The sequence below is a fragment of the Strongylocentrotus purpuratus genome, unplaced genomic scaffold (genome assembly GCF_000002235.5).
Source record: "Strongylocentrotus purpuratus isolate Spur 01 unplaced genomic scaffold, Spur_5.0 spur5_scaffold_2, whole genome shotgun sequence".
Lineage (NCBI taxonomy): Eukaryota > Metazoa > Echinodermata > Echinoidea > Camarodonta > Strongylocentrotidae > Strongylocentrotus > Strongylocentrotus purpuratus.
Window position 1 is genome coordinate 27,917,055 of NW_022145605.1, and position 27,229 is coordinate 27,944,283.

The window sequence follows — 27,229 nt, forward strand, 5'->3', positions numbered from 1 at the left end:
GATTAGGATAAAAAAAAAAAAAAAAAAAAAACAAGCAAAATTCTCAGTCATATTTGGTGGGTAGGGTGGCAGTAGCCCCATTAATAATCATCATTTTTATTATTATTATCAGCATCATCTTCATCCTCATTATTATTGAAAAAAGCTACTACATCATCATTATCAATTTCATCGTCATCACAATATCATCATCACCATTATCATCCTGACCACTGTTAATATTAGCACACATCATCACCATCATCTTCATCCTCCTCATCATTCATCATCATTAGTTGTCATTATCATCAACTGTCATCATTATCATCATCCTCCTCATCATCATCATAGTCACCATCGTCTTCATCATCATCATCATCATCATCATCATCATCATCTTCATCATCATCATCTGTTGTCATCATCAGTCACCATTATCATCAACCACTATCATCAGTGTCATCAATTATCATTATCACTTTTGTTAAAGATTATAGCCATCATCTTCATTATCATCCGTCTCTTCATTGTTATAATAATGAAATCAATGCATAAAAAAAGACATTGAAGTTTGATCTGATTTTCTTTAATGCATTGACATCATTTTAGATTGATGTTTCAATTTAGATAAGTCATGGCAAATACGCAAGTTGGCAAAGACATTAGGTTATATTAAATCCATCAATGTTACCAATTTTTTTTCCATTCACTAGGTCCATTCACAATATTTATCCAGGAGAAAAAGCACATCTTCTACCAACATGGAAAAATCCTTCATGCATGTATTCCTCAGGTTTCCTTTTTGCTTCCCAATGTTTTCTTTTCATGAAGTTGGCCCATCTCATGTGGAGTTGGAAAAACAAGTTCAACCTTTACAATATTAGGTCTGATAGATATATATCTAAGTCTTTAAACTTTGTTAAATACACGGTAGCATGAAAACAAGCACCATAAATACTCTTGCGTCCAAAAATAGACTCCTCAAATTTTGATTTCATATGTAGGAGATCGACAGTATATATATTATTTCCCATTCGGATATTATATGCATGGACTTTTCTATCGGCCATCTCATAAATACAGGTTGATTCATTTTCCAGCAGCAATTTTGCTGATTTCATCAGAATTAATTCTTTCATTGGATCTAATACAGTTTGAAGTTAAGTGGGGGCAACAACAACAAAAAACACTTTCTGACAATAACCTTCAAGACCTATACTTTTCTACACATCCAATAATTTGTATAAGATCCTTCCTACCCATACCACCTTGTGTAGAAACTGTGCAAAGTAAAAAAAAAATCCATCTTTAACAAATAGTCTTTGATACACTTCAAAACACTATGATAATATATGACCTAATTTTTGAAAATTAAATCAATTGTATGGAAAAAGTGTTTTTGCTAATTATTTTATACACTAAAACCGTTACCTTGCTAAAATATCATAGCGTCAGACGCAATATATAAAACTCTGTATGAATAGATAGATGTTTTTTTTGTTTTATGCGACAAAGTCTTCTCCCTTCTTGATGCTCGACTTGATGTTACCTTGTCGGTATACACACCGGGTTTGTAGGCGAATCTGCAATAAAATTCATCTTAAAACTTTAACAAATAAAATAGCGATACAAAACTGAAATTATAAAAATGATTTTAACTAACCAAGAAAAAAATAGAGAGTCACTTCAAACATGAATTCAGATATGCATTTATTCATGATAAAGATGACGGTAGACCATCTCATATATCCAGTGTAGATAAGATGATACCTTGGTATATACACCGGGTTTGTTGGCGATGGCACAGCCGTGACCCCAGCTAGTAACACCCACCACATACCAGTGATCGTCAGGTCCGAGGCAAGATAGCGGTCCTCCGGAATCTCCCTGTATGGGATAGAAAAGAGGCATGGAAATAATTCATGTTTGTACGAGATTTGGCAAACAATATTATAAATTTTGGCATATCATACTTGATACAAAACTTGGAAATCATATTGAATGAATATATCAGGCAAACGGCAGGCTTGGGTATAATTAAAACCTCCTTCCTTCTACAAACCAAAATGCTATCTTTTCTAAGGATCTGGAAAGCTACAGAAAACACATCACTGAAAGTATAATCCCTCCCACTCTTTCTCCCTCCCTCTCTCTCTCTCTCTCTCGCTCTCTCATTGGCGTATCGAGGGGGGGGGGGGGGGGTGTTTTGGGTGTTCAAACACCCCCTTGGGAAACATGAGTTGTTTTAGGTGTTCAAACACCCCCCTCGGCAAAAGGGAGGGGGGGGGGGTGTTTTAGAATTTTAAAGACACCCTTTATCTGTGATTCAGGTGTTACAAATTGGGGGATAAAAAAAAATCCTCTATGTGGGCATGCCTTGACCCATAATGCATTGCCCTACAAAGGATTTTTTTTTATGTTGGGGACCAGGGGAAAATGTAATGAATTATTGAAAATCTATTGCATTTTCTTTGTTTTTTATATTTGTGGGGCGGCGACGTACCCTAGCCCCCGCTGCGTACAGTCATGATTCAGTGGCTAAGAAATTGCCCCGTTACTGTGAGCCCCCAGGATCAAAACCGTGTTGATGTGCTTTATTAGTTCCCTTTTATGAGGCATTATTCCTCATTACTGTCTGTTATGACTTAAGGACGTAGGTCCCCTAGTAGATTAGCATAGTAGCATACACATCTTTAGCAGTCACGCAAAACAAACACTCACAAATTATTATTCAATAAAACCTGAGAATGTATACTATTATCTTGATCTAGTAGGAATAAATTATTGTTAAAATCTTTCCATAAATCGGGGTAAAAAAAAAATTATTCCACCATTATGACCAACAGTGTATAGCATTCTATTTATATATATATATATATATATATACATACTATTATACTTACAAGTTTTTTAAACTTCCTTTTTAGTCTCCAATTTCTTAATTCCAAAATTGTAAGATTATGATTGTTTCATGTTACTTTTGTATATATATGTTACGGTTTTATGATTGCAATAAATGAACCTGAACTGAACTAATACATACATTTTCCTAACAAGAAATTGAAGTTCTTGATTACCTGGCATGCATCGATACCGCCTTTCAAGTAGCCAGCACACAACATAGTCCTCTCGATCTTGCCATTGTAAGACCTCTTAAAGTTACAGATCCTGCGTGGTATTAGAGGTATCCTGGCCTCGTGTAAGACTTTTGGACTATTTCCACCCACTGTATATAGGTAAAATGGGGTTTAAAACTGAATTGTGATATTGGCCACGAAACGACAAAAAGGGGAAGATTTTTTAATTGAAGTATTAAAATGCCTCGTATGAGGAAAAGAAAAAAAGATGGAATTGAGAAAAGAAGATAGGATAAGAAAAGATGAAGAAGAAAAGGAAGCCCTCAACGGAGAAAAGAGATGCAGAGATATCACAGAGTTTGAACCAATCGACGAGAAAGATGATGACAAACAGAGAGAAAATTGATGGAAAAGAGAGGGGGAGGATGGGGAAAAGGTATTTATGGGGAAGTATTGGAAGGAAACAGAGGTTACAAGAAGAACAAAACCAGTACACCTAATGCTATGACTTACTCTCTGTAACTCCCCATCCCGAGATATAACACTCTGTCTTTTTGTTGAGTTTCATTCCTTGATCCAAGCAAGCCCAATTGATTTGCCCCGTTTCCTGTTGTACCGGCTCATCCAGAATTAGGAGAGCGATATCATCGCTCACGCCACCGCGCTCGCCGAACTTCTTATGGACGATGATCTCCCGAACGAGTCGATGTTGACTGCCGGCCTCGGGGACGAAGTCGACCGAGTGTTTTCCGAGGTGAACCTGCCATCTGGTAGTTGCCATCCTACATTATGTTTTGAAAGAGACGAAAAATAAAGTATCAAATGATAATAAACAATTTCCTGTTTTTTTTTAAATATCAATAACGTTCAACTTTTTAGAAACTCTTCACGATATTTTAAAAAGAATGGACAGCTGTGAGAGAAAAAAAAACCCAGTTAGGCCTTTATGATAAAGGAAAGACAACCCTTTAACATGAAATCACTAATTAAGTGGGGTAATTAAGATTGAAATGAGTCAAGTTTAATTGAAATTAGAGCATTTAAATGAATTACTGATTTTTGACAGCAAGGCTTTTAGTTTGATATTCAACAGTTCAAGACTACCTTCCACCTCTGATGACTTTAAGTCTACTTTGAAACATAAATGGGGAAAATGTTAAGTTTAATCAAATGTGAACCAACTTATAGAATGAATTATTCAAGGAGAGAAGGAATTTTTATGAACGCGGTTTGTTTAATTAATGAATGGACTTAATGTTCTGCATACGAGGGTATCGGGCAACTAAACATTTCTATCGACCCCCTTCCCCCCCCCCCCTAAAAAAAAACACGACAATAATAAATTGTGATCCCTTATTACAAGATCTTGTCATATGTTGTTGCCAATAATCTGAGGAAGTAATCTGTTGCAGCTTTAGCCTTAATGCATGCACGCCTACCACCCCCCCCCCCGACATAAGAAAATAAAATCGGAAGCCCTCCAAGACTCACTCAGCAAAGGGGATGGGCGTGGTTTTCACGGGGGTTTTCACGAATGATCTGTGCTTTCGTTGGGGCGATAAGAATACAAACTAACATGGGTCCCATGAAGCAATGTGCCGCCGTGAGTACCACCTGCGGATCGATCAGCGTCCCGCCACACACGAGTTGCCACGATCCGCGTGTTCGGTAGAACAGTTGAGCTTGCCATGGCCAGTCTCCAGCTGTGGCTGGTTGTCCGCCTACGATACGCTCCGCCAGAGCTAGGCCGCCGTCGCGGAAATGAATGTGACTCTTGATCCCGCATCCGATCACTATATTTTAATATAATAAAAATGATTGAAAGAATATTGTTCTACTTACAGTTTGAAATAGTTTCAGATTATTCTTAGAATAACAAATTATTGTGGACAAAATATGGATGGAAAGATTTTCTCTTGAAAAACACGAACAATTTGTTGAAAAACACGAACAATTTGCGAGAAATCATATAGATATCATTGAAAGGCGTAAAATGCAATGTTGTGTCTAGCTGTGTCTCGCATGTGACGTCACGAATCTCGACACAGGAGGCAGATAATCTGGATCTCAAATTATCATGAGTTATTATTACTGCGGGCCTCAAAATATATTTTGAAGAGGAAAGTTGTTGATCAGTAAGGCTTCCCCTTCGCAATGATATGAATTCAAAACACTTTTGATTCTTCGGGTGACTACTTTAAACTCATCAGCTTTACGTACGATATCATTCATACACAGAAAATAGATATGTTTGATATTGATTTTCTGTTTCTATCAACATGAAACTTTTAAAATGCCGATTTCCTTATTTCATTGAAACTGCACTTATAGAAAGTCACGCTTATACTTACCATTTTCATCGACGCAAGCAACTTTTTCACACTCCTCCTCTTCCTGGCTTTCACCAAGGCATCGTCCACCAGGTGATGCACAGAAACGACTCCGTGATCGAGTACCAAGACCACAAGAAGGATGACACTCACTCCAATCTCCCCACGACGACCAGCCGTACGATCCCGTCCAGGCGAAGTCGGTTGCTGACCAAAAGTAAATAAATTGTGATTTAAAAATGACGATTTATTGCTCGAGAGGGGACATGGATTATTGACAAAGCCAATTAGGGTGAGGGCGTGGGACATCCATTCCACTAGGTCATATACCTTTATAGTCATGCTTTCTGGTCATATCTCTATTAATAGAAACTACATTTCAATTTCAAAATGACTGTCATCGCAATTCAAGGATAAAGTATTTAAAAGAAACGAAAATGAAAACAGAATCCCTTCTTCCAAACACCTCCTGCAATAATAATGAAAATAGCAGGAGAAGAATGCTGCATTATTCAGTGGTATTCGTTCATATATGCCGCTATCGTGGCATATCCAGCAATAACTATACTTACAGGTAGCAAGTAGATTAATTATGAACGGGGCTAACTATGCTCACCACAATCTTCTTCGTCCGTATCATCACCGCAGTTGTCATGGTTATCGCATCTCCATCGCTGAAGGACACAGAAATGGGTGTGTCCACACAGGTAGGCCCCCTTCCAACACCGCTGAAATACTGACAGTGTGAAGAAAGGAAACGAAATTGGTCATCTTGCTGTATTTTATTTATTCTCTTAGAATTACAATGTATTTTATTAGTTTGTTTTTTTAAAGAATAAGAAATCTTTAAATATCTCATAGTTGCTAGAATCAACCTAATTTAAATTTACACTGTTTACAGGGTTCCGAATATATATAGAAAGAATTTTGAATAAGTTGTTTATGAAAAAGGTGATTTTGTAGTTGTAGGCCTATACCTGAAAGATGTCTAAAAGATATCTAAAAGAGATTTTAATACACAAAACATAAATTAATATGTGCTTTTGTCTTTGCTCCTGCTTGTTGTTTAATTTGTTTTGTTTTATACAGTAGGCTTGTTGGTGCACCATGTGAGAGAGAGGGAGGATTGAGGAGTCCTGAAAAGGACTCGGTAATCTTTCTTGAGGGTGTGTAGTCCTGAAAAGGACTGTTGGTGTAGTCTTGAAAAAGACTGTTGGTTATCTTTCTTAGCTTATAGTTCTAAGGAGAACTATATTGCTTGGAGAGGATTGGTGGCGGGAGTTGCTTGACGTTTCGAACAGGTTGACTATCCGTCGTCAGGAGTGGAGAATAGCTGGCGTGTGTGAGCTTAAGTCACCGGGGTGCGGACGTGAGAAAAATATACATGATCGTGTGGGCTTGAGACATCGGGGAGTGGACATGGGTGGTCTGCTTGTCCGTCTGCTTGTCCGTCTGGACTGGAGTCTCCGGGTTGCGGACTTGGGGGAGTTTCGAATCCATGAGTGGGGTGTGCTGTTGGCGAGACGCTGTGTGTCCCCAACGAAGGCGGCGTTGTAGTCTGCTGTTTTGTTTTGTTTTGTTTTGGCTCTTTTTGTTTGTTCAGAAAAGTGAATCAAAATCCTCTTTGATTGTTTAATCCTTGTCTCACCTGTTCCGCACCATCCGCTCAACTCGTCGGCCATATCGGAGCAGTCAGCAATCTCGTCACACACCCAGTTCCACTTTAAACATTTCGATCCTCCATCGCAGGAAAAACACTTTCCTAAAGGGTGGCATGAGACAAATTTATCAGAAATGTTTAAAATACAATGTTATTTGTTTGATTAATATTACTATTATACTATTAGAATTGTACTCGGTTATAAAATGTAAATGCGTATATTTGTTTTAAAAAATGATAATAATTAATATACCCTTATTACGTTATTCCTCCTCCTCCTCATCCTCCTTCTCCTCCTCTCCTTCTCATCCTCCTTCTTCTCCTCTCCTCCTCATCGTTAACATCTATAGTAAAGAGTAATATTTGTATCAATCATTCAACGTTAATTTACCACTTTAAGCAAGCATTATATACTTTGAATAATGATTAATGATTTTTTAAATATATTTTGTTTACCCAGGATATAGCCTTGCCTCACACAGGCGGATCCAGCCGGCGACAGGGGAGGGGGCCAAAGAGGGGGCCCAATTCGTGAAAAAATATTTGGCGGAGAAACAGCCAGCCGGTGAATAAGCGGGGGAGGGGCGAGGGGTAAGGAACACTCTTTGTTTTGCCCCCGAAAATTTGAAAATCGTGCCGGCCGATAATTCGCTCTAGGGGGGGGGGGGGGGGGGGGGGGGGGGGATAGTGAGCAACACTAATTTTTTTTTTGCCCACGAAATTTGAAAAATTGCACACGCCACCCCCCCCCCCCCCGACCTTGAGGCCCAGGGGAGGGGGCCCGTCACCAAATGAAGGTAAAATTAACGTAATTTTACCTTTGGTTTTTTACCAGGGGTGGGGGCCCGCCCCCCCCCCCCCCCCCCCCTCTGGATCAGCCACTGGCCTCATCAGTATAATACTGTTCTCCCTGAGGGCCATGCAATCATCTTATTCATCTTTACGGATAACGCATACCTACCATTTCCCGCGCTGCATAGTTCATCACTTTCATCCAGTCCATCAAAACAGTGCTTGGTGCCATCACAGATTTCTCCTTCCTGGACACATCTGGTGCCATTGTCGCAGGAGATACGAGGACATACTTTGGATACTGAAGCTGCAGGGGGGGGGGGGGGGGTTACAAAAATAAGGTGATTATAGTCTTGTTCAGTCGGAGGCAAGTTACCCTAGGGTAAAGGTCGTGTTAAGAGCTTGTCGGGGTAAATATGGCGAGGTAGGTGTAAAGGTAGGAGTAGTGACCGTCTGAACGATGATCGTGTTAGCTACACATATAGGTGTAACTACCTTTATCCCGGCCTATTTACTCCTAGAAAAATCCAGAAGTTACTCGCTAACACGACTAGAGGGTAGCGTAAGTTGACCGTCTGGCTGCTCTCAACTTAAACCTTGGAGTATATGTGACCTTTCACGAGCCATCTATACATAGAGTTTGACCAACTTGGTTTCACTGGGTCGTTTTGTGCTTGCTTAAAGCCCGAGTCGACTCCAAAAATAACTTACTTTCAATAGAAGCAGAAAAATCCGACTAACCAATCAAAAAAAGTTTGAGCAAAATCGGATAACTAATAAGAAAGTTATGAATTGTTAATGACATGAAAAACTTTGAAAATCACTAGACAAATTGGCAGCTCACTCATGAGTCTGTGACGTCCTGTCCTCACTATCCACTAATTATTTTCTGTGAATTTTGATAAACTATTTATATAAAAATCAATAATTATGAATAAAGAGTATTCAAAAAAAAGTTTAAATTCTTCAAAGTGTATAAAAGATTTTGTGAAATGTCATGCATGCAATATGATACAAATCATAAAACCTGGGCAAAGGCATGGGGAAATCAAGTTTTGGGGAATAAAAAGGGAATAAAAAGGGAAACTAATGGGATTAAGCTATATAAAGCAATTGATAAATAGTAAGGACATGACGTCACAAACTGATAATCATTTTGGCAATTTGTGTTGTGATTTTCATTGTTCCAAAGTTTTACCTACTTGTTCAAAAATTCATAACTTTCTTATTGGTTATCCGATTTTGCTTAAACGTTTTCTGCTTTCATTGAAAGTAATTAGTCCTTTAACAAAGCAGTTGGACAAACTCTGTGTATAGATGGCTCTGCTCTCACTTACACTCGGGAATATCTGTCTCTGCGTAAGTTACTCTGGTCGGTGGAAGGTCGTGTTAACTTTCTCGTGACAAGTTGGTCCGAGTAAGAGCGTATGGACAACTGTTTGTGTAGTGAGGTTTTTACTGCTGCCGGGATTTACTTACACCAATTAGCAAAACCCCGTCTGAACACTGTATACATTAACAATTTATAAGAAACTTCATGTGGTAAAAAAGAAAAAGATATGTTATGATATGGTGGCATGATAAAAACATGTATGCATCCAAACTAGCGTGTAAACGCAACCCCATTTTCAACTTCGAACCCGATTGGATTCTAACTCTTTCTAGTGCCTTTAAGGTACGCCATTAACCTCACGAGTATCTTTTTTTTCTTTCGATTTAACTATTATTTGTGCAAATCTAATTGTTCAATGGAGCATATGTTCATAAGAAAATAGCGCACTTTTTAAAAGTGCGTATATAATGCCGTGTATTATTAACGCACTCTGATAGCTTTTTTGTTAATGCATCTGATTGTGCGATATTGGGACATAATATATACTTAGGGCTTAAAGTTTGATTTTGTTTTTGTTTCATTTATTATAAACCAACTGCATCTTACCGTGAGTTTCACAATATTGAAGGTCTTCATCGCTGCCATCTTTGCAGTCGTAGAATCCGTCGCACACCCATTCTAGCGATATCATGTTATCACCAGACTTACACTCGAACCCTGCCAGGTAAAACAGAGTAAAAATAAATGTAAACAAAAACATTACATGAATGCTTATTCTGTTGTTGCTCAACGGGGGGGGGGGGGTAATGAGTGAGCACCAAAATACCCCCCCCCCCGTGGATCCGCGCCTGCCTGAACCATAATATATTTCAAAAGTACACTTGTTTCACAACATATGCCTACTAAATAGGGATTGTGCTTTTTAAGCGATGATGGAATGATAAGACAGTATAAACATTACTTAAACTTACCTTGGATATCGAATTAAATCACCATTGTTATAGTTCTCTAAGAGATTGTGCTTGCATCTGATTCTTTTTTGTATGCCCATGTGGATTTTTTTTTCTTTTAAAAGTCTAGAAAAGCAATCGTTGTAGGTACGTCGGAATTTCGTTATAAACAACATCTTAATAAAAAACTCTCACTGCTCCGTATTTTATTATTCTTATAATTTGTTTCGGGTCTTTTGTTTTTGAATTTCACTGTACATCATTCTAATACTAGGTAATTGTACATGTATGTATAGAACCTGATGTCCCCTATGCAGTGTACAGTACCATTCAACTTCGGAAAAATTCCTATATAGATAAATGTCATCAGATTTTCAGTGAATCATACATACCGTCATATTGGCATTTAATCCCTTCATCTGACAAATCACGACAGTCACTATACCAATCACAGGCTAGATAAGCGGGGATGCATGACCCGTCATCGCACTGGAACTCGTCCTGGTAGCACGATGACGATTGGCGACGTGGTCGTCTGATGGTCACTTCTCCTGAAGAATGAAATATGTTTTTGAACTGTGGATCACATAGCTCGCGGTTCGAGTCCCGCTGCGGCACTTATGTCCTTTGGCAAGACATTAATTTACTTTTACCATTCTCCAGCCATGGGTTAAACGGGTACCGGTAGTAAGGAATTTATTGAATGCTGTCAGCACCGAAATCGGTAGCCTGGCAGAACCTGTGAAATTGCGTGGTGGGTATATGAGCTATAAAAATATCCGATATCATTATTATGTACTAGCCTACTTCTAACATTGTTCTAGTTCTTTTTGTACTTTTCCTATTCCTACTCTTGTTTGCTTCATTATTTTTCTTCTTCCTCGTCATTCACAGTAGCGAGTTTTCGCTCAGCAACGAACAGACCTTCGCGGACGCAGAGCACTCAGGTTTACGGCCGTCGCACACAGACCGTCCTCGATACAATACGTGGTTTCGTTTTCCGGTGAATGCGTACGTATCTCTACGGAGGTATGGCATTTGCAATGCCATTAGACAATTTTCGTAATGTAACCAAATGTAATGCATACGTCTTTGTGAAGTGCCTCGATACAAAATATTTCATTCACCTGATAAGGATAATAGTATTTCAATAGACAGAATCCAAACAGCATACATTAGTTGTTGCCAGTTCGACAAACATTAGGGGTATTTCGCAATCTCATTGCGGACAGATAATCTGCGGTTCGTGTGCAAAATCAAGAAGCTACTATAGTAACAGCAGGGTGATCGCTGAGGTACTGAAATCCAGAACGGGTTTTGGCCAAATCTACGGGCGTTCTCAATGACGCCCCAAGTGAATAAACAGCCAATCAGCGAGCTTGTACCAAAGATGGTGATGAGAATTTCGTCGTCTAATAACGAAAGATGACGAATTTTAACGGGCGGATCTAGCTTTTCTCTATGGCGTGGGAAGGGGGGGTTGACATTTGAAAAATCGCGACGACCAATATTTCGCTTAGTGAGGGGTAGGGAGCACTAAAATTTGTTTTCAATTTGAAAAAAGTGCCAACCAATATTTCGGGGGGGGGGGGGGGGGGGTAGAAAGCACCTTGGCCAGCCCAAGAGGGGATTTAAACCTCCTAACCCCCCTTGATCCGCCCCTGACACGAATGACTCTTCGGTGAGTTATTTTTCTTCCGATTATTGTTTCTGAACAATCACAACATGAATATGAATATAACATGAATTGTTTTAAAACTTGATGATAAATTGTTGAAATTTGATAAAAAGCCGTTTTGTGGCTTGGTCGAGACAAGTTGTGCTAGTCGTGTAGTCCCGTCTGTACTGTATTGCGTGGAAGGGAACAGGCCATTTTCGTAATGTAATCAAATTTAATACATACGTCTTTGTGAAGTTCCTCAATACAAATTATTTCATTCACCTGTCTAGGATTAGCAATAGTCAGAATGCAAACTGCATGTATTAGGTGTGGCAACAACTAATGTATGCATATTGGATTCTGTCTATTTAAATACTATTATTATTATCAGGTGAATGAAATAGTTTGTACCGAGGCACTTGATTCACTTGGGGCGTCATTGAGAACGCCCGTAGATTTGGCCAAAACCCGTTCTAGATTTCAGGGCCTCAGCGGTCATCCAACTGTTACTATAGTAACTTTTCGATTTTGCACACGAACCGCAGATTCTAATTCCGCAATGAGTTTGCGAAAATTGCCTAATCACTATCATCAACACAACACCCAATATCCGTTTCTACCTTCTATTAATGACTTGTCATTTAAGGAGGTTACTTTCTTAAATTTGTTCTAGAAACAGATTTACTAAACCTTTGCTCTAGCTATTTCTTGCAAGCCTTTAAAATGATTCACAATGCATTGCACCACATCAACTCGTCCATGTAAATGTTGTAGGCCTATGTGTTAATCAAATTTAGAGTTTGGTAGCTTACCGTTTGTCCGGCTGTTGCAATCTGCTTGAAGAATGGTGACAACGATGACGAGAACGGCTAAAACTTGACGTCTTGAAATTAAAAGAAAAGTTGACAATGACATCTTGTTCCAAACGTTCTAAAATATTAGCGATATCTTAACTGTGACGGTAATTTTATTAGAGAGCCGACAGACCAGTCTTTTTTAACCATTGTAAATTATCTTATCGCGTTCCAACATCAAATAAAGGACCTTGGAAACCAATTGAAATCTACTAATTAGTATCCAACATACCATCTTAGTAATGCATTCTAATTAATGCGTGCTTTCTATCTGCTAACAATGTGACGAGGCATGCCATTCAGCTGTTTCAAAACAACAGATTTTCTTTTGTTAATTGACCTTTTTGGGGGTGTTTAATACTGGAATGGCGCGAGGTCTGTGCCTCTGGCCAACCTTGGGCAATATTCCAAGGTCGCTAACAACAACCTTTGTCCTAAAGGCTTGCATAAAATGATTAGTTTGAATGGTCTGCTGCCATTACATTATTTAAGGGTGTACCGTGTATCTCACTGAGCGGCGAATGCTTGCGAACGTAGCGAAATGTTGATCGGTCAAATTTTCAAATTTCGGGAGCCCCCCCCCCCCCCAGAAAAAAAAGCGAGCCCTGATTTTCGCCAACATTCGTCAGAAAAGTTGGCGAATCCAACTTCACAACGTTCCAGCATTCGCCGCTCAGTGAGGCACCCTTTACAGAGGATAAAACCTTGTAACATTATGTGATGTTGCTTGCCATTTTCGGTTGAATAAAATTTAATTATCATTAAGTACTTTTATTAGTAATTATTCAGGTCGTCAAAAGTAATACCTAAATAAAGTGGTGTATTGTCCGACTTTTTAGATAATAATAACATTTTTGTCAGTATAATCACGCACTATTGCCATGTTTCTGTCAATTTGACGATTACTTCATACTGACAAAAAGAGTAAGGAGTAAACTATACAATTGAGGATTTTATTTTTATGAACTCATTTTTAAAATCAACTTTCAATACCTCTATTAATACCCTCCACAAGGGAACATAACAAATGGGTCATGACTAACCGATCAGGGTTTTTTTTTAAATAAAAAAACAACTTCCCAGCCATATTTGATGGGTGGGGTGGTAGTAGCCACATCATCAGTCATAATTATTATCATCAGACATCATCATCATCATCAGTCATCATTATCATCATCAGACATCATCATCATCAGACATCATCATCATTATCATCATCAGTCATCATTATCATCATTATCATCATCAGACATCATCATCATCATCAGTCATTATCATCATTATCATCATCAGTCATCATTATCATCATCATTATCATCATCATTATCATCATCAGTCATCATTTTCATCATCATTATCATCATCAGTCATCACCCTTATCCTTCTCTTCATCATCAGTGTCACCATCATCATCAGTCATCATTATCATCATCATTATCATCATCAGTCATTATCATCATCATCAGTATCAGTCAACATTATCATCATCATCACCATCAGTCATTATTATCATCATCAGTCATCATTATCATCTTTATCATCATCAGTCATTATCATCATCACCATCAGTCATTATTATCATCATCATCAGTCATCATTATCATCATCAGTCATCATTATCACCATCAGTCATCATCATCAGTCATCACCCTTATCCTTCTCTTCATCATAATCAGTCACCATCATTATTATTATTGTCATCATCATCATAAGTGTCATCATCACCATTGTCATCAATTATCATTAACACTTTTTTAAAGAATATAACTATCCTTCTCATCATTGTCTTTTACAACTATCATCATCATCATCCTCACCTGTCTCATCATTGTTATAACAACGAAAGCAACGCATAACAAAAGATATAAGTTTTATTTGATTTTCTTTAATGCATTGAAACCATTTGAGATTAATGTTTCAAATTTAGATAAGTTATGGCAAATACACAAGTTGGCAAAGACATTAGGTGATATTAAATCCATTCATTTAACCAATTATTTTCCATTCACTAGGTGCATTCACAATACTTATCCAGGAGAAAAACCACATTTTCAACCAATACGGAAAATTCCTTCCTGCATGTATTCCTCAGTTTCCTTTTTGCTTCTTAATGTTTTCTTTTCATGAATTTGGCCCCTCTCATGTGGAGTTAGAGAAAAACAAGTTCAACCTTTAAAATATTCGGTCTGATAGATATATCCATGTCTTTAAACTTTGTTAAATACACTGTAGCATGAAACAAGCACTATAAATACTCTTGCGTCCAAAAATAGACTCCTCAAATTTTGATTTCATATATAACAGATTGAACTCTATCTCTTTTAGATACAACAGACAGTATATATTATTGTCTATTCTGATATTTATATGCATCATCGGTCATCTCATAAATAAAGGTTAATTAATTTTGCTGCAGTCATTTTTTTATCAGGTTTAATTCCTTTCAAGTTAAATGGGGACAACAACAACAACAAAAACTTTCTGACAATAACCTCCAAGACCAATACTTTTCTACACATCCAAAGATTTGTATAAGAGCTCTTCCTATCCATCCAAACTTTGCAAAGAAAAGAATCCATCTCTACAAATAGTGCTTGATACACTTCAAAACAAATAATATATGACCTAATTTTTGAAAATTATATCAATTGTATGGAACCTGGTGTTGCTGCTATTTACTTTATACACTAAGACCGTTACCTTGCTAAAGTACCATAGCGTCAGACGCAATATATAAAACTCTGTATGAATAGATAGATGGGTTTTTTTTATGCGACAAAGTCTTCTCCCTTCTTGATGCTCGACTTGAGTTCTGCCATTGCATCTTTAACGAGCTGCTGCTCGTAGTCGGACAGTGTACCAAAGCCAAGGTTCTTCTCCAGGCCATTTTCTGTTTGGGGGAAAATGAGCAAAAGAAAGATGGATTCGTTAAAAAATATCACTTTGTTTCGGTGTGCAAAAGAGTGAGCTCAAATTGACCTAATGAACTGCTGCTGATGACCACCCTTAAAGAGAAGGTTGAGTTCTGGGGAGAGGTGAAAAATAAGACATACTTCTGCAAATATTTCCTCCCCCAAAATGCGTTTGAAGACAAATATTGATGAAAGAATACATAATTTGGGTTTTCTATTGTACAAAGAAAACCTAAATTTTGTATTCTTTCATAAATACTTGACTCCAAACATGTTTGTTTTGAAAATCCTTGGAGAAATGTGTCTTAAATGACATCCAGATCTTCTTTCACATTATGATACAACTTACATGAAATTTACCATCAAATTCTTGGGGCTCCCATACTTAAGAGGGGCTTTAAACTTTATTAAACAAACTTTATGTTCTGCCTTTGTGGCCCAGGGTGAAGAGATAAGTTCTTACACATTAAACATCAAGCTTGTTTGGTACAAAATTTACAAGATTCCTTACACACGATCACTAAAAATGACTTTGACAACTTCATTGCGTAAGTCTTCTGACGAGCAATTCATATATATGCTGGAATTCAATATTTTTGTCAGGACAAAAAAAATATTGCTTTGATCAACTTGACAAAGACCTAAGTAAACCCAACAAGGGATCAAATTTTAAGAATAAAACCTTTGGCTTCAGGTCCAAATGGACATAAATTGTTTGAAAACAACAAAATATTTTCATAAGAATAATGTGCTTCATATTCTCAATCAAATAACAAATATGTGAAAGAGTTGGATTGTTGTTCTACTGTTGAATGCCTGTTTCCTTTATTCAATACAGAGATATTTCCTCTTGACGTTCATTTAGATCTTAAGATTTGCCTCTGCCGTCTTTGAATAGGTAATTCAGGGTACTTGTATGCATGTTCTCTCTTTTTTTAAAGCGCACACCCCCCCCCCCCCCCCCCCCCCCCCCCATCTCCGGTGTGAAAGTCAATGGCAGGCCGGACTTTTATCGCGCAGAAAAGTACCCCTTTACCAGAGATTTGGGGAACAAGTATGCGGTCCCTCTGACCCGAGTAGGGGGGGGGGGGGGGGGATGGGACCACATCATATCTGAAGTGGGCCTCTTAAGCAACTCAACTTACCCCTAGAAGGATAGGGTTGGCAAAGTATGATGATTCTGTCAGGTCAGATTTGACGTAAGCACATTCAATGACACCTTCCTTTCCCTCGATGGCTGCTAGGAGCTGAATGAATGGGGAATAGAAATGTCACATTATGGTTTTGTGCAAAATAAGACAAAATATACATGCATTTGTATAACATATTTATGGACTTTTCTTCCACTTTGTCTCTTCTGCTTATTTATTTATTTAGTTTAATTTCAACAGGGTAGCCCCATCATATAAAAAATATATATATACATGAAAACTTCATTACATGGTGAATAGTAAACATGATATATCAAAAAGAATACAGAAAAAATTTCCAATGTAAATGCAAACTCAGCAAGTTAAAAAAAAAAAAGAAAATCATTTATAAACATAGTTTGAAAACAAATTGTTATATCGTAGTAACAATTAAAGTGTCTAAACATAAGTATACCTAATTAGTAGTTCGTAGGAAAATTGAGAGAAATACAGTGACCTGTAATTGGTAAAAACTTTATATTCAAGTTTGTGACAGACACCTTATTTGCGTGTACTACGTTTCGGGTTTTCATAACATTTTCTCAAATAACTGCTTGGTTAAAAATAACTGTAAATTGAATTTTCAACAGGCTTCTTCGACAATGTTTAATGTTGGAAGATACATAAAAATACACATAACAAAACTGCTAAGTAATACAATCTCCATCAATCTGATTTTGTTATTCTAGAGGACTAGAAGATCTTGGTGATATTGTAAAAAGAAAGCACATTTCTGTACTTAAACAAGTCATGAATCACTGCCTAAATTGCAAATCAAGCTACCCTTGACAACTTGAGAGTATGATCAAAGTGAACATCAGCCTAATTATTCAATTAAAAAAACTATCAATGAATTTTAGAAATGTTCAACATTTACTTTAGAAAACAATAAATTCAAGAATTTCTTAATACTTACTGAGAAGCAGAATCTTGCTGCAGCATAGGCCATGGAGAGAGTGGCTGAGCCCTGTGAAAAAAGAAAAAAATTGATGTGACTTATAAATCAACCCACTTGCAGAGCCTTATGAATTTTTAAAGAAGAAATTGTGAATTTTAAAATAGAAGAATACTCAGTAGACCCCCATCCCAGTTGTAGTATACTAGCTTTCTCTGTACTCTGACAAACATTGAGTGTACAATGAAAACCAGCTATCATGGTGCTCTGTCAATCGACAATTCAAGAAATATTTAAAATCTTAAAAATCTTATTCAAGATCTTAAATCAAGTTTGGGAAATACATACAGCTCCAGCCTTGGCCTCCACGACTTCTGTTCCTGCGTTCTGGATGCGGACGGTGAGAGCCTCCAGATCAGCTTGTGGGAAGGTAACGGCTGGAGTAGCCTGAGAAGATGAACAAGAAAATGATATTGAATGCCTTAAGTGACTCAGTAACATTGTTGAAGGTTGATGAAAACTGAGTAATTTTTTGTATGAAATGTTCCTTATTATATTCCTTCTACTGTACTGACCCTTAAACATGCAAAAAATCCTGAACAAATTCTCGACCACAAAGACATTTAGGGTTTTCTTTGAAGGCGTCACTGTGCGACACCCTCTTACAGTAAATTTTCCCAATCATATTTTGAATTTTCCCAACCATTTTTCCATGAAAATAAGACATAAAACAGGCTATAAAAAAAATCTGTCAGCACTAAAATGTCTGGAATGGTATATAGAGCCAATTCATTGCTTTGTGACGAATTCACCTGAATTGCAATTCCATTGTAATAATTTTTGGGAGAGAATTAAGGAACTAATCAGATCAGTTTTTCCCAATTTGTATCATTAATAATGGTCTGTTTTCACTCAAACTTTCAGATTATCTTTCATTGTACATCTAACATTGTAGTCACTACCTAAAGACCAATTTCTCTCATCTGAACAATGTTATCAAGTCCCTTAAGTAATATAACTACAAACTGACACATTGGAAAAACTGATATCTTGGTTGCTTGTTGATACACACCTGTGAAAGGAGAGGTATGATGGTGACGCCAGCATGACCGCCAATGACTGGGACTGAAGTGGCAGATACATCAAGTCCCTTGATTTGGGAAACAAACGTGTTGGCACGCACCACATCCAGCGTGGTCACACCAAAGATCTTGCTGGGGTTGTAGCATCCAGCTTTTTTGTAAATCTCTGAGGCGATGGGGACCGTTGAGTTAACCTGCAGGATAAAGAATGAATTTAACAGCTTCCTAAATACAGAGTTAATTATGTGTAATTGATATTTAAACCGGTCAAATTGTGATGGTTGATAGTTTCTCCATTAACTACCTAGACAAATGGGAACTTCTTTTCTTCTTGCAAGGTAATCTTTAATGAAGGAAATTACATTTGTAAGGTAAACATTTTTTTGTATAGATCTTTCACTTAATGTTCTACACATAATTAGACATTAAATATATTATCACATGTTCATCATCAATGTTTATATTGATGGTGAAGAACATTATACAATACTATCATATGATTTCATAGCATGATACATACAGATAGACTCTGAGTTTTGTCTCTTTTACTTACAGGATTTGTGATGATTCCTAGCATAGCGTCTGGACATGTCTCTGCTGCTGCCTTACACAAATCCCTGACGATGGATGCATTGGTATTGAAGAGATCATCACGGGTCATGCCTACAACAAAGAAAAAAGGCAACAATTTCAACAAGATGTTTTGAGGATATTTAGATCTAAAATTCATTATGCTCAGTCTTTTTTACAATTTACTCACAGAAATATTTAAAAATTCTTCATACAATTTTGTTAAAAGACATGCATATTTTTAGATAAATAAATGTACCAATTAGACAGGGATGGAGGGAGGGAGAGAGAGAGAGAGAGGCAAATAGAGACAGATAGATAGAAGTAGAGACAGAGGGACTGAGAAATAACGTTAAAGAATTAGGAAGAGAGAAGGGGGGGGGTCAAGGAAATGTAGATCATGATATACATGTACATGGGTAGAGAGGAAGACCGTGACATGATGAAAAGGGAAAATAAGGATGTAATTAGGAGGGAGCTGACAACCGTTGGAGGATAAAAGATGGTGTCGGTTGGTTGGCTCGAAGATAACTGTTATGTTTACCTGGCTTCCTTGGCACGCCGGCTGGGATGAGAACCACGTCACATCCTTGAAGAGCTTCCCCCAGCTGGTCTGGTCCCATGTGTCCAGTCACATTGGCCCTGGTCTCGATGTGGCTAAGATCTGCAGCAACGCCCGGTGTGTGTGCGATATCGTACAGGGAAAGCTGGCTTATCATGGGACTCTCCTTGAGTAGAAGTGAGAGTGGCTGGCCGATTCCTCCCGATGCACCCAAAACTGCTACTTTAGAGTTAGCCTGGAAGCAAGATAAATAGGTAGGCATAGAAGATAGCAAGAAAAGTTCAAATACTCAAGCTCACTGGGTAAAAAAATTGATGAATTTTAACATTAATTTTGTAGGAAAAGAATAAATACATGTGCAGTAAAGTTTCATCTTTTGCAAATTAACTTAGTAATAAATGGGAAGCCATACATGTACGTACATCTACACACCTACAATTTGACTTGAAGGCGAACAAGCCATAAGCATTTTCTTTTATACTCTAATACTTACATGTAGTCTTACATTTTATCTCAGGTAATCTTAGAATTACTGGTATACCCAAAATCTGAGGAAATTTGAGCAAAAACAATGTTATTTTCACAAGAAAGAGAGGCTGCAACTAAAGTCTGCAAACATGCATTCAAGTTACATCATACATGTACATGTACATGCAATTCATGATTTTTGACAAGGAAGATGACATAAATGAATGAAATCAGTCCTTTCTCAACATTTCTCATTCAAGTTTCACAATAAAATCTATAGATACAATAAAAATGAAATATTTTGCTGTTTTTTAGTTTTTACTGTGTACCGGTATACTATAATCACTCAATTGCATACTGTTTTCACTAAAAGAGCAACTATATTATAGGGCCACAAAATACACAAAATGTAAACGATCATCGGATCGGGGGCCGATCTTGAGCCGATCAGGTGCGATCGGATAACAATTTCTGATCGCCGATCAATAAAAATGATCGGAAAAAAATTAGCAGATTTTCTTTATTTTTTCTTTTTTTTAATACCGAAATTTTCAAGTTTTTGGCTATTCATGCCTTTAAAAAATGCAAAGCTGGGATTATTTTGTCATTTGGAGTTGTGTAGATCCTGTTTGTTAATATTTAGTGCCTTTTCTTGGCTTTGAAATTACTAATATTGGACTAAGAAAAGAGGTAAAAACATGCGGGCCGCCATCTTGGATTATAATGTAGGCATGTATCGAATCGGTAATAAGGATCGTCTGCATGTCTGCGTTTACATAGACGATCCTTTTTCTCAGACCAGCTGTTAGTGAACTAATGCCGTCGTACTTACACACTGAAATAATGCTTAAAATTCACCCAAATGAGCTTTGATGTTGACCTTCGACGACTAGTTATCATGGTTTTTCTGCATCAAAATGTTTTATTGATAATTTTAGTGTTTTTTGTTGTTGTTATTTTAGAGCATTTTTAGGATGTTCTGGAAGTTTGTGATTATTTTCTTGATGCATTTTTATTGACTTTGTACAGAGACTTTCATGACACACGTTATTAGACCGAATTTTCCGTCTCTTTCGTTCGTTAGCCTCTTATTGGGGTAGGGTCGGCTCTCTCTTTAGAGACGGAAACCGTCTATACACATTCCCTTGATAATGCCACGGCCATTTCAGGTCGTAGCGTTTTGCCCCCAAAATCCCCCAAAATGTCATTTTACCTCGTGCATGTTATATTGTAAATTAGGCCTAGGCTATAATAAATCAGTTCCACTTACCAACTTGACTGAAATAATCAGTTTAATAGTCCCTTTTTAGGAATTTATGGGTCAAAATTGAAATCCATGTTGAAAAAGATTTTCAAAATGGATTTCGATTTTGACCCATAATTTCCTAAAAAGGGACTATTAAACTGATTATTTCAGTCAAGTTGGTAAGTGGAACTGGTTTATTATAGCCTAGGCCTAATTTACAATATAACATGCACGAGGTAAAATGACATTTTGGGGGATTTTGGGGGCAAAACGCTACGACCTGAAATGGCCGTGGCGTTATCAAGGGAATGTGTATAGACGGTTTCCGTCTCTAAAGAGAGAGCCGGCCGACCCTACCCCAATAAGAGGCTAACGAACGAAAGAGACGGAAAATTCGGTCTAACACGTTATGAGCGATAAATCCTTGGGAAGATGGACAACCCATGGAAGTAGATGGTAAACTGGGGTTATTTTGTAACATGGAATCTGATTTTCGCATCGCCAGCACGCGGTTCGAGAACCCGAAAACCCGCAAAGCGCCAATGAAAAAAAACGTCCGCAAAAATGCAGACGATCCTTATTTTTTAGGACGCAATTTGTCCGCGTTTACAAGGATATCCTCGTTTATGTGGACGATCCTCATTCTCGGGCCAGCGCCCCTGATTTGATTACTGGTAAATTGACACATGAATTCCCGCCATCTTGTAAAAATTCAAGGTCCTACCCTTGGACCTCTCCCCCGCCGACCTCTCTACCGGCGCGACTAACGATCGCGATGGACCACGAAGCAAATATATCGTTTATCCATGTACAATGAGTTTACGAGCACCCATTGGGTGATCAATCTAGCAAAAAAAATCCCAAGTAACGCCCCCGGGCGCTGATCCAATCAGAAAATTGATGCGTAAATCAGGTTGACCTTAGTTTGACTTGGGCGGCTACTTTGCTCTTCCGTTCGGGCGTCCGATCGACTCCTCGGTTTTCCGAACGATTCCTCGGTTAGGTTTTTCGGGTTTCGGATAATACCGACAAGTTTAATGACCGTGGGAAAGCGAGCCAAGTTATGCGCATTGCGGCATGATTTGAGTTCATGGAAAGTTCAACTGCGCGTGCCTCGCCAGCTCAAGGAATGCAGTCTAGTCATTGATGTTATAATTAGCATTGGCGAAATGAAAATCATAATCTAATGGAGGAGATTAATTATGTGCAATATTAATTGTCATGATGATTGGCACAGCAGGTTCTTCCATTCATTCATATTTTGATGTTGCATGTACTTTTATCCTTCCTCTCACTCTCTCATCCCTTTTCTCTATCTGAACTTGCTACTTTTCAGATTTTCCTTTTCTTCTTCAGTTCTGGTCTTTCCTCTCTATTTCTATTTCACTCCCACCCCCTGTCTCTCTGTCTGTATCTCTCTCTCTCTCTCTCTCTCTCTCTCTCTCTTTGCTCTCTCTGCCTCTTCCTCTTTCTCCCTTCGTCTCTCCTTCATCCCCTCTGTTTCTCTCTCACACTTTCTGTCCCTCCCTCCTCCTCTCCACCTCTTTTCTCTTATGATGATGTTTTACAGTACAACATTCTATAATTATATGTTATTTTTATCATATTTTGTGGGTTGCACAGGAGCAGGGTCCACGTCCCGCAACCTGGGTGTCATGATTTCTTGAAGCCATGATAGCTGATGCTCCTACATGTATGTAAATACATACATGTATTAATACATTTAAATATCAATTTACCAATTAAAATGGAAAACAAGTTCATAAACATTAGACACGATTGTCGTAATGAGCTGTGCTGCTCATAATTAGGAAATGTATTAGTTGTACAAAGCAAAAGAGATGACTCAATGAGTGCGGACAGGCGCGGATCCAGGGCGAACGGACTTTGCGGCCCCCCCCCCCCCTCCCGCAGAAAGAGAGAGAGAGAGAGAGAAAGAAGGGAAGAGGAGAGAAAGGGAAAAAAAGAAGAGGAAGAAGAAAAGAAAAAGGGGAAAGGAGATCGGGCGGCGAAAGGGCCTTGCCTCCCAGCTGTTACCTCCCCCTCCCCCCCCCCCCCATCACAAAATAAGAGAGAAGGAAGGAAAGGGAAAGGAAAAAGAGGAGGGAAAGGAAAAAGAGGAGATAAAGGGAAAGAAAAAAAGAGAAAGAAGATAGTTAAGGTGTAGATTGGGGGGGGGGGGGGGCACTGTCGCACTGATGGGGGGGGGGGGGGGTTGGGCTTGGGGAAGGGGGTGACAGATGCCCCCAAAATATAATTCAAACGTGGTTTATTTCTAATTCGATACCGGTGATTTACAAATATTACTAAAATGACATGATTTTCCTAGATTTTTTTATGAGTGTTGGGAAATGGCAAATTCCTAAATAAGGAAAAAAGAATAGTGACCTGCATTTGTCACAAAATAATGAGGAGTCAAAATGTGCTCATCTGACCGTAATTAAAAGCCTATATTCCCTGAGCTTCTGTGTGCTCCTCCCCTTGACCCCTGCCGGGGCTTCGACCCTAGACCCCACGCCAATTTACGTTACGTTGATCGTTTCTACCCCCCCCCCTCAAAAAAAAAAACAACAAAAAAAACACCAACAACAACATCAACAATAACACGTTTTTGCTCATTTCGCCACTGCTGGGTCACCATTACGTACCAATATTTGGCTTGCATAATTTCAAATCCCCCCCCCCCTAAGAAATTCTGGATCCGCGCCTGAGTGTGGAGGTATATGTATGTATTGATTGATTGAGTTTTATTCGACAAGCTTCGAACATACAACATTATACAATAATAACAAATCAACAAGTCAGCTTGAACAGGATAACCCACGAGAGCTTATTTCCAGTGGGGTCCCTTACAGACATGTATAAAATTAATAAGTAAAAATAGTCATATTTACAGACAGATAAGAAAAATAAAAGAATTACCTTTTAAAGATAATAATAATAACAACATTAAACTGATGATAGAAATGATAATAAGTACAAGAAGAAAAGGAAGAAGGAGAAGAAGAAAAATGAGGAGGAGGAAGAAAAAGAAAATAATGATGAATTAGTAGAATTTCTATAACGTACGAAAACATAAATATATACAAAATGAAAAAGTATGAACCGGCAGAAGAATACAAATTTCAATCACATGTCATTCACTTCTCCGACTGTCAAGTATTAGGTATTCCTTTAATTTCCTCTTAAAATGAGCATAGTTTTTTTTTTGAGCTTTGAAAATTGACATCCAACACAAGGCCCCCCCCCCCCCCCCTCTCTCTCTTTCTCTCTCCTTCTCTCTTTCTCTCTAATTATTTATCTCAATGTCATACCCCCTTTCCATCACATCTCACTCTGATCTAATATGAAATTGGACTGAACAGGAAAAGAATGACCGCATCAAAGATGTATGCACTTACATAAGTTATACATTTAATGATACCCTCCGACATCTCTGAATAACATATTTGAATACATAGAGTAGAATAGAATAGAAATGGTTCTTATTAGAAAGATCATCGCAGCCAATGGCTGAATTGCGATCCATTTCACAAACATACAATTGCAATTTAAATTGAAATAACACAAAATATGACATAAATCAAAAATCAAACATAGACCCCCGATAGGCATTTAAAAAGTCATTGATCAAATTCAAATTTTTGTTAAATAAAAGACAGAGAAAGAGAGAGGTGTAGAGGAGGGAGAGTTGGAGTGATGATAAAGAGAGAGAAAGAGAGGAAGAGAGGAAGAGAGAAAAAGAGAGAGAAAGAGAAGGGGGGACGAAAGAGTGAGACGGAAAGAGAGAGAGATATATATATACATTATGAATATAATAAGCGATGACTGAAAGCATAACATTGATAATAATATGATACTACACATACAAAAAAGAAATATTAAAAAAATAATTACCAAAAAAAAAAGCTGCCCCCAACCCCACTAATTTTTTTTTACCCCCCCCCCCCCAAAAAAAAATGCAACATTGTTACTGAAAATAATTTGGGAAACTCAATTATATAATACCGTCAAACGATCAAAATCCTCTCAAGATTTAACCATTTTTATCAAATTTGTCAGTTTTGTTAGCAAGTATACTAACCTGCCTCTCATTTATGAAACTATTACTGATATGTTATTTTATTGTCATATTACAACTTTCCATTTCGGACTTGTATTTGCATTTAATTATTTGACAGAGTGCTTTAATTATTTGACAGAGTGCTTTAATTATTTGACAAAGTGCTTATTATTTGACAAAGAAATTAATGTAGGAATGGAGACCACCAAATCTCGGTTGAGCACCCTTCGGAGCTTAGTTAGTTCCTGGTGTGTTTTTACAAAACGCCGAAATCATATTGCCGTTTCCCCCAGGCCAGGCAATTTCCCCCAGGCCAGGCAGTTTCCCCCAGGCCAGGCCGCGCAAACGCGTAACCATGGAAATACTACGAACGCTGACCACAACCAGTTCAAAGTACAACATATACGCAGTCACAATCAGACGTAAACACGGCGAACGATTTCATACGACACTCAGCTGTATGGTTCAGAATTATTACCGAACAAAGGAAGCAAACTTCGGCTCTGACGCCCTAGCTGTCAATCATACAAAAATGGATACCAAAAACACTGAAATTTCAGGCTTTAAACAGGTGACGCACTTTACACATAGGTGACGCACACATGGCGTTCCATACACATGCAAACGAAACGTGAACGGACATTTCAGGAAAAGAATCAAGTTTGTACCTTAAATATGACTTTTTTGATAATTTTTCTTAGTTAAGTAAGACTCATAGTTAAGTGAAATACTTAAGTGAAATACTTAAGTGAAAAAATCATTAAAAATAGAGGGTTTGACTGAAATATCACAATTTTGGTATTGAAAAAAACGGAAAATAGTATGCTCTCTCGTCGCACTCAAATTTGTAACGTTAAGCGAATGGCGGGTCTTTTACATCCAATCAGAAGGAACAAGAACGTTGATTCGTGGGCGGGGCGCGGGCGGGTAATTCAAATGAGGCGGAGACCGATTAAACGTAACTGCGCAAGCGCTAAATGTAAGGAATATTGCTTCGTGTGGACTAGGACCAAGAATGCGTTGGCGCTGCATATATGATGCCGCGCCGACAGACCGGCGTCTGTCCTTTTCCTTGGCCCTGCCCTGCCCCCTAGTTTTCCACCCGTTCCCTGCACGCGACAGACTCATGATAATTATAACGCGGCATCCGATTTTACCGGCACATTACGGACGCATTTCGCACCAAAATTTACGCATTAATTAAGCTTCATATTTACCTCACACGAAGTTGAGAAACTCTTCATCGACTGTGCTCTCACGACACATCTCAAAATTCCGTTCTTAAACATGTTGGCTGTTATTTTCGACAAGATATCACGAGAAATTCCGGAGTTTGAGAGAGTTACGGGTGCAGTGTTCTTCGCAAAGACAGCTATAGGGCAAAGGTCGTTATACGTTGTCTCAATTTCCAGTACTTAGTGTAAATAAAATTAATTATTAAAAAAATTCAGTCAAACAATTAATCTAAAAGAAGTTAATTGAATAAATTTAACATTTTTCTTACTACTTTGATAAATATAATACATTATATTTGAGTTTTATATCTATATTTAAAAACAATTATTATAGAAGCGACTGTTTTTCTCCCCTGTCCTTCGTGCAGATG

The 27,229-nt window shown here is 38.0% G+C and overlaps 2 protein-coding genes across 2 annotated transcripts; both read right to left on the bottom strand.

The window, feature by feature from the left end:
* Positions 1 to 1,267: 1,267 nt before the first annotated feature.
* On the bottom strand, positions 1,268 to 12,811 carry LOC115926792 (transmembrane protease serine 3-like). The gene is made up of 11 exons (XM_030992147.1): positions 12,594 to 12,811; positions 10,514 to 10,672; positions 9,778 to 9,888; positions 8,008 to 8,145; positions 7,035 to 7,148; positions 6,003 to 6,122; positions 5,408 to 5,593; positions 4,633 to 4,849; positions 3,570 to 3,838; positions 3,057 to 3,205; positions 1,268 to 1,866 (listed from the first exon to the last, which is right to left on the bottom strand). The coding sequence occupies exons 1-11, from the start codon at positions 12,694 to 12,696 to the stop codon at positions 1,690 to 1,692; spliced, it is 1,743 nt and encodes a 580-aa protein (XP_030848007.1). The 5' UTR covers positions 12,697 to 12,811; the 3' UTR covers positions 1,268 to 1,689.
* A 1,689-nt stretch (positions 12,812 to 14,500) lies between these two features.
* On the bottom strand, positions 14,501 to 27,014 carry LOC115926793 (malate dehydrogenase, mitochondrial-like). Its single transcript, XM_030992149.1, has 8 exons — positions 26,841 to 27,014; positions 19,829 to 20,081; positions 19,268 to 19,377; positions 18,705 to 18,908; positions 17,981 to 18,079; positions 17,654 to 17,704; positions 16,689 to 16,794; positions 14,501 to 15,525 (listed from the first exon to the last, which is right to left on the bottom strand). The coding sequence occupies exons 1-8, from the start codon at positions 26,910 to 26,912 to the stop codon at positions 15,404 to 15,406; spliced, it is 1,017 nt and encodes a 338-aa protein (XP_030848009.1). The 5' UTR covers positions 26,913 to 27,014; the 3' UTR covers positions 14,501 to 15,403.
* Positions 27,015 to 27,229: the final 215 nt, after the last annotated feature.

What these genes read in the sequence shown, in the direction of transcription:
- LOC115926793 (XM_030992149.1), bottom strand. Translation starts at nt 26,912, where the DNA reads ATGTTTAAGAACGGAATTTTGAGATGTGTCGTGAGAGCACAGTCGATG. An exon ending in TAGGAATCATCACAAATCCT is followed by an intron (nt 18,909 to 19,267) that starts GTAAGTAAAAGA and finishes TTTATCCTGCAG; the next exon opens with GTTAACTCAACGGTCCCCAT. An exon ending in TCATACCTCTCCTTTCACAG is followed by an intron (nt 18,080 to 18,704) that starts GTGTGTATCAAC and finishes TCATCTTCTCAG; the next exon opens with GCTACTCCAGCCGTTACCTT.
- LOC115926792 (XM_030992147.1), bottom strand. Translation starts at nt 12,696, where the DNA reads ATGTCATTGTCAACTTTTCTTTTAATTTCAAGACGTCAAGTTTTAGCC. An exon ending in TCAATATTGTGAAACTCACG is followed by an intron (nt 8,146 to 9,777) that starts GTAAGATGCAGT and finishes CCCCCCCTGCAG; the next exon opens with CTTCAGTATCCAAAGTATGT. An exon ending in GCGGTATCGATGCATGCCAG is followed by an intron (nt 1,867 to 3,056) that starts GTAATCAAGAAC and finishes TATCCCATACAG; the next exon opens with GGAGATTCCGGAGGACCGCT.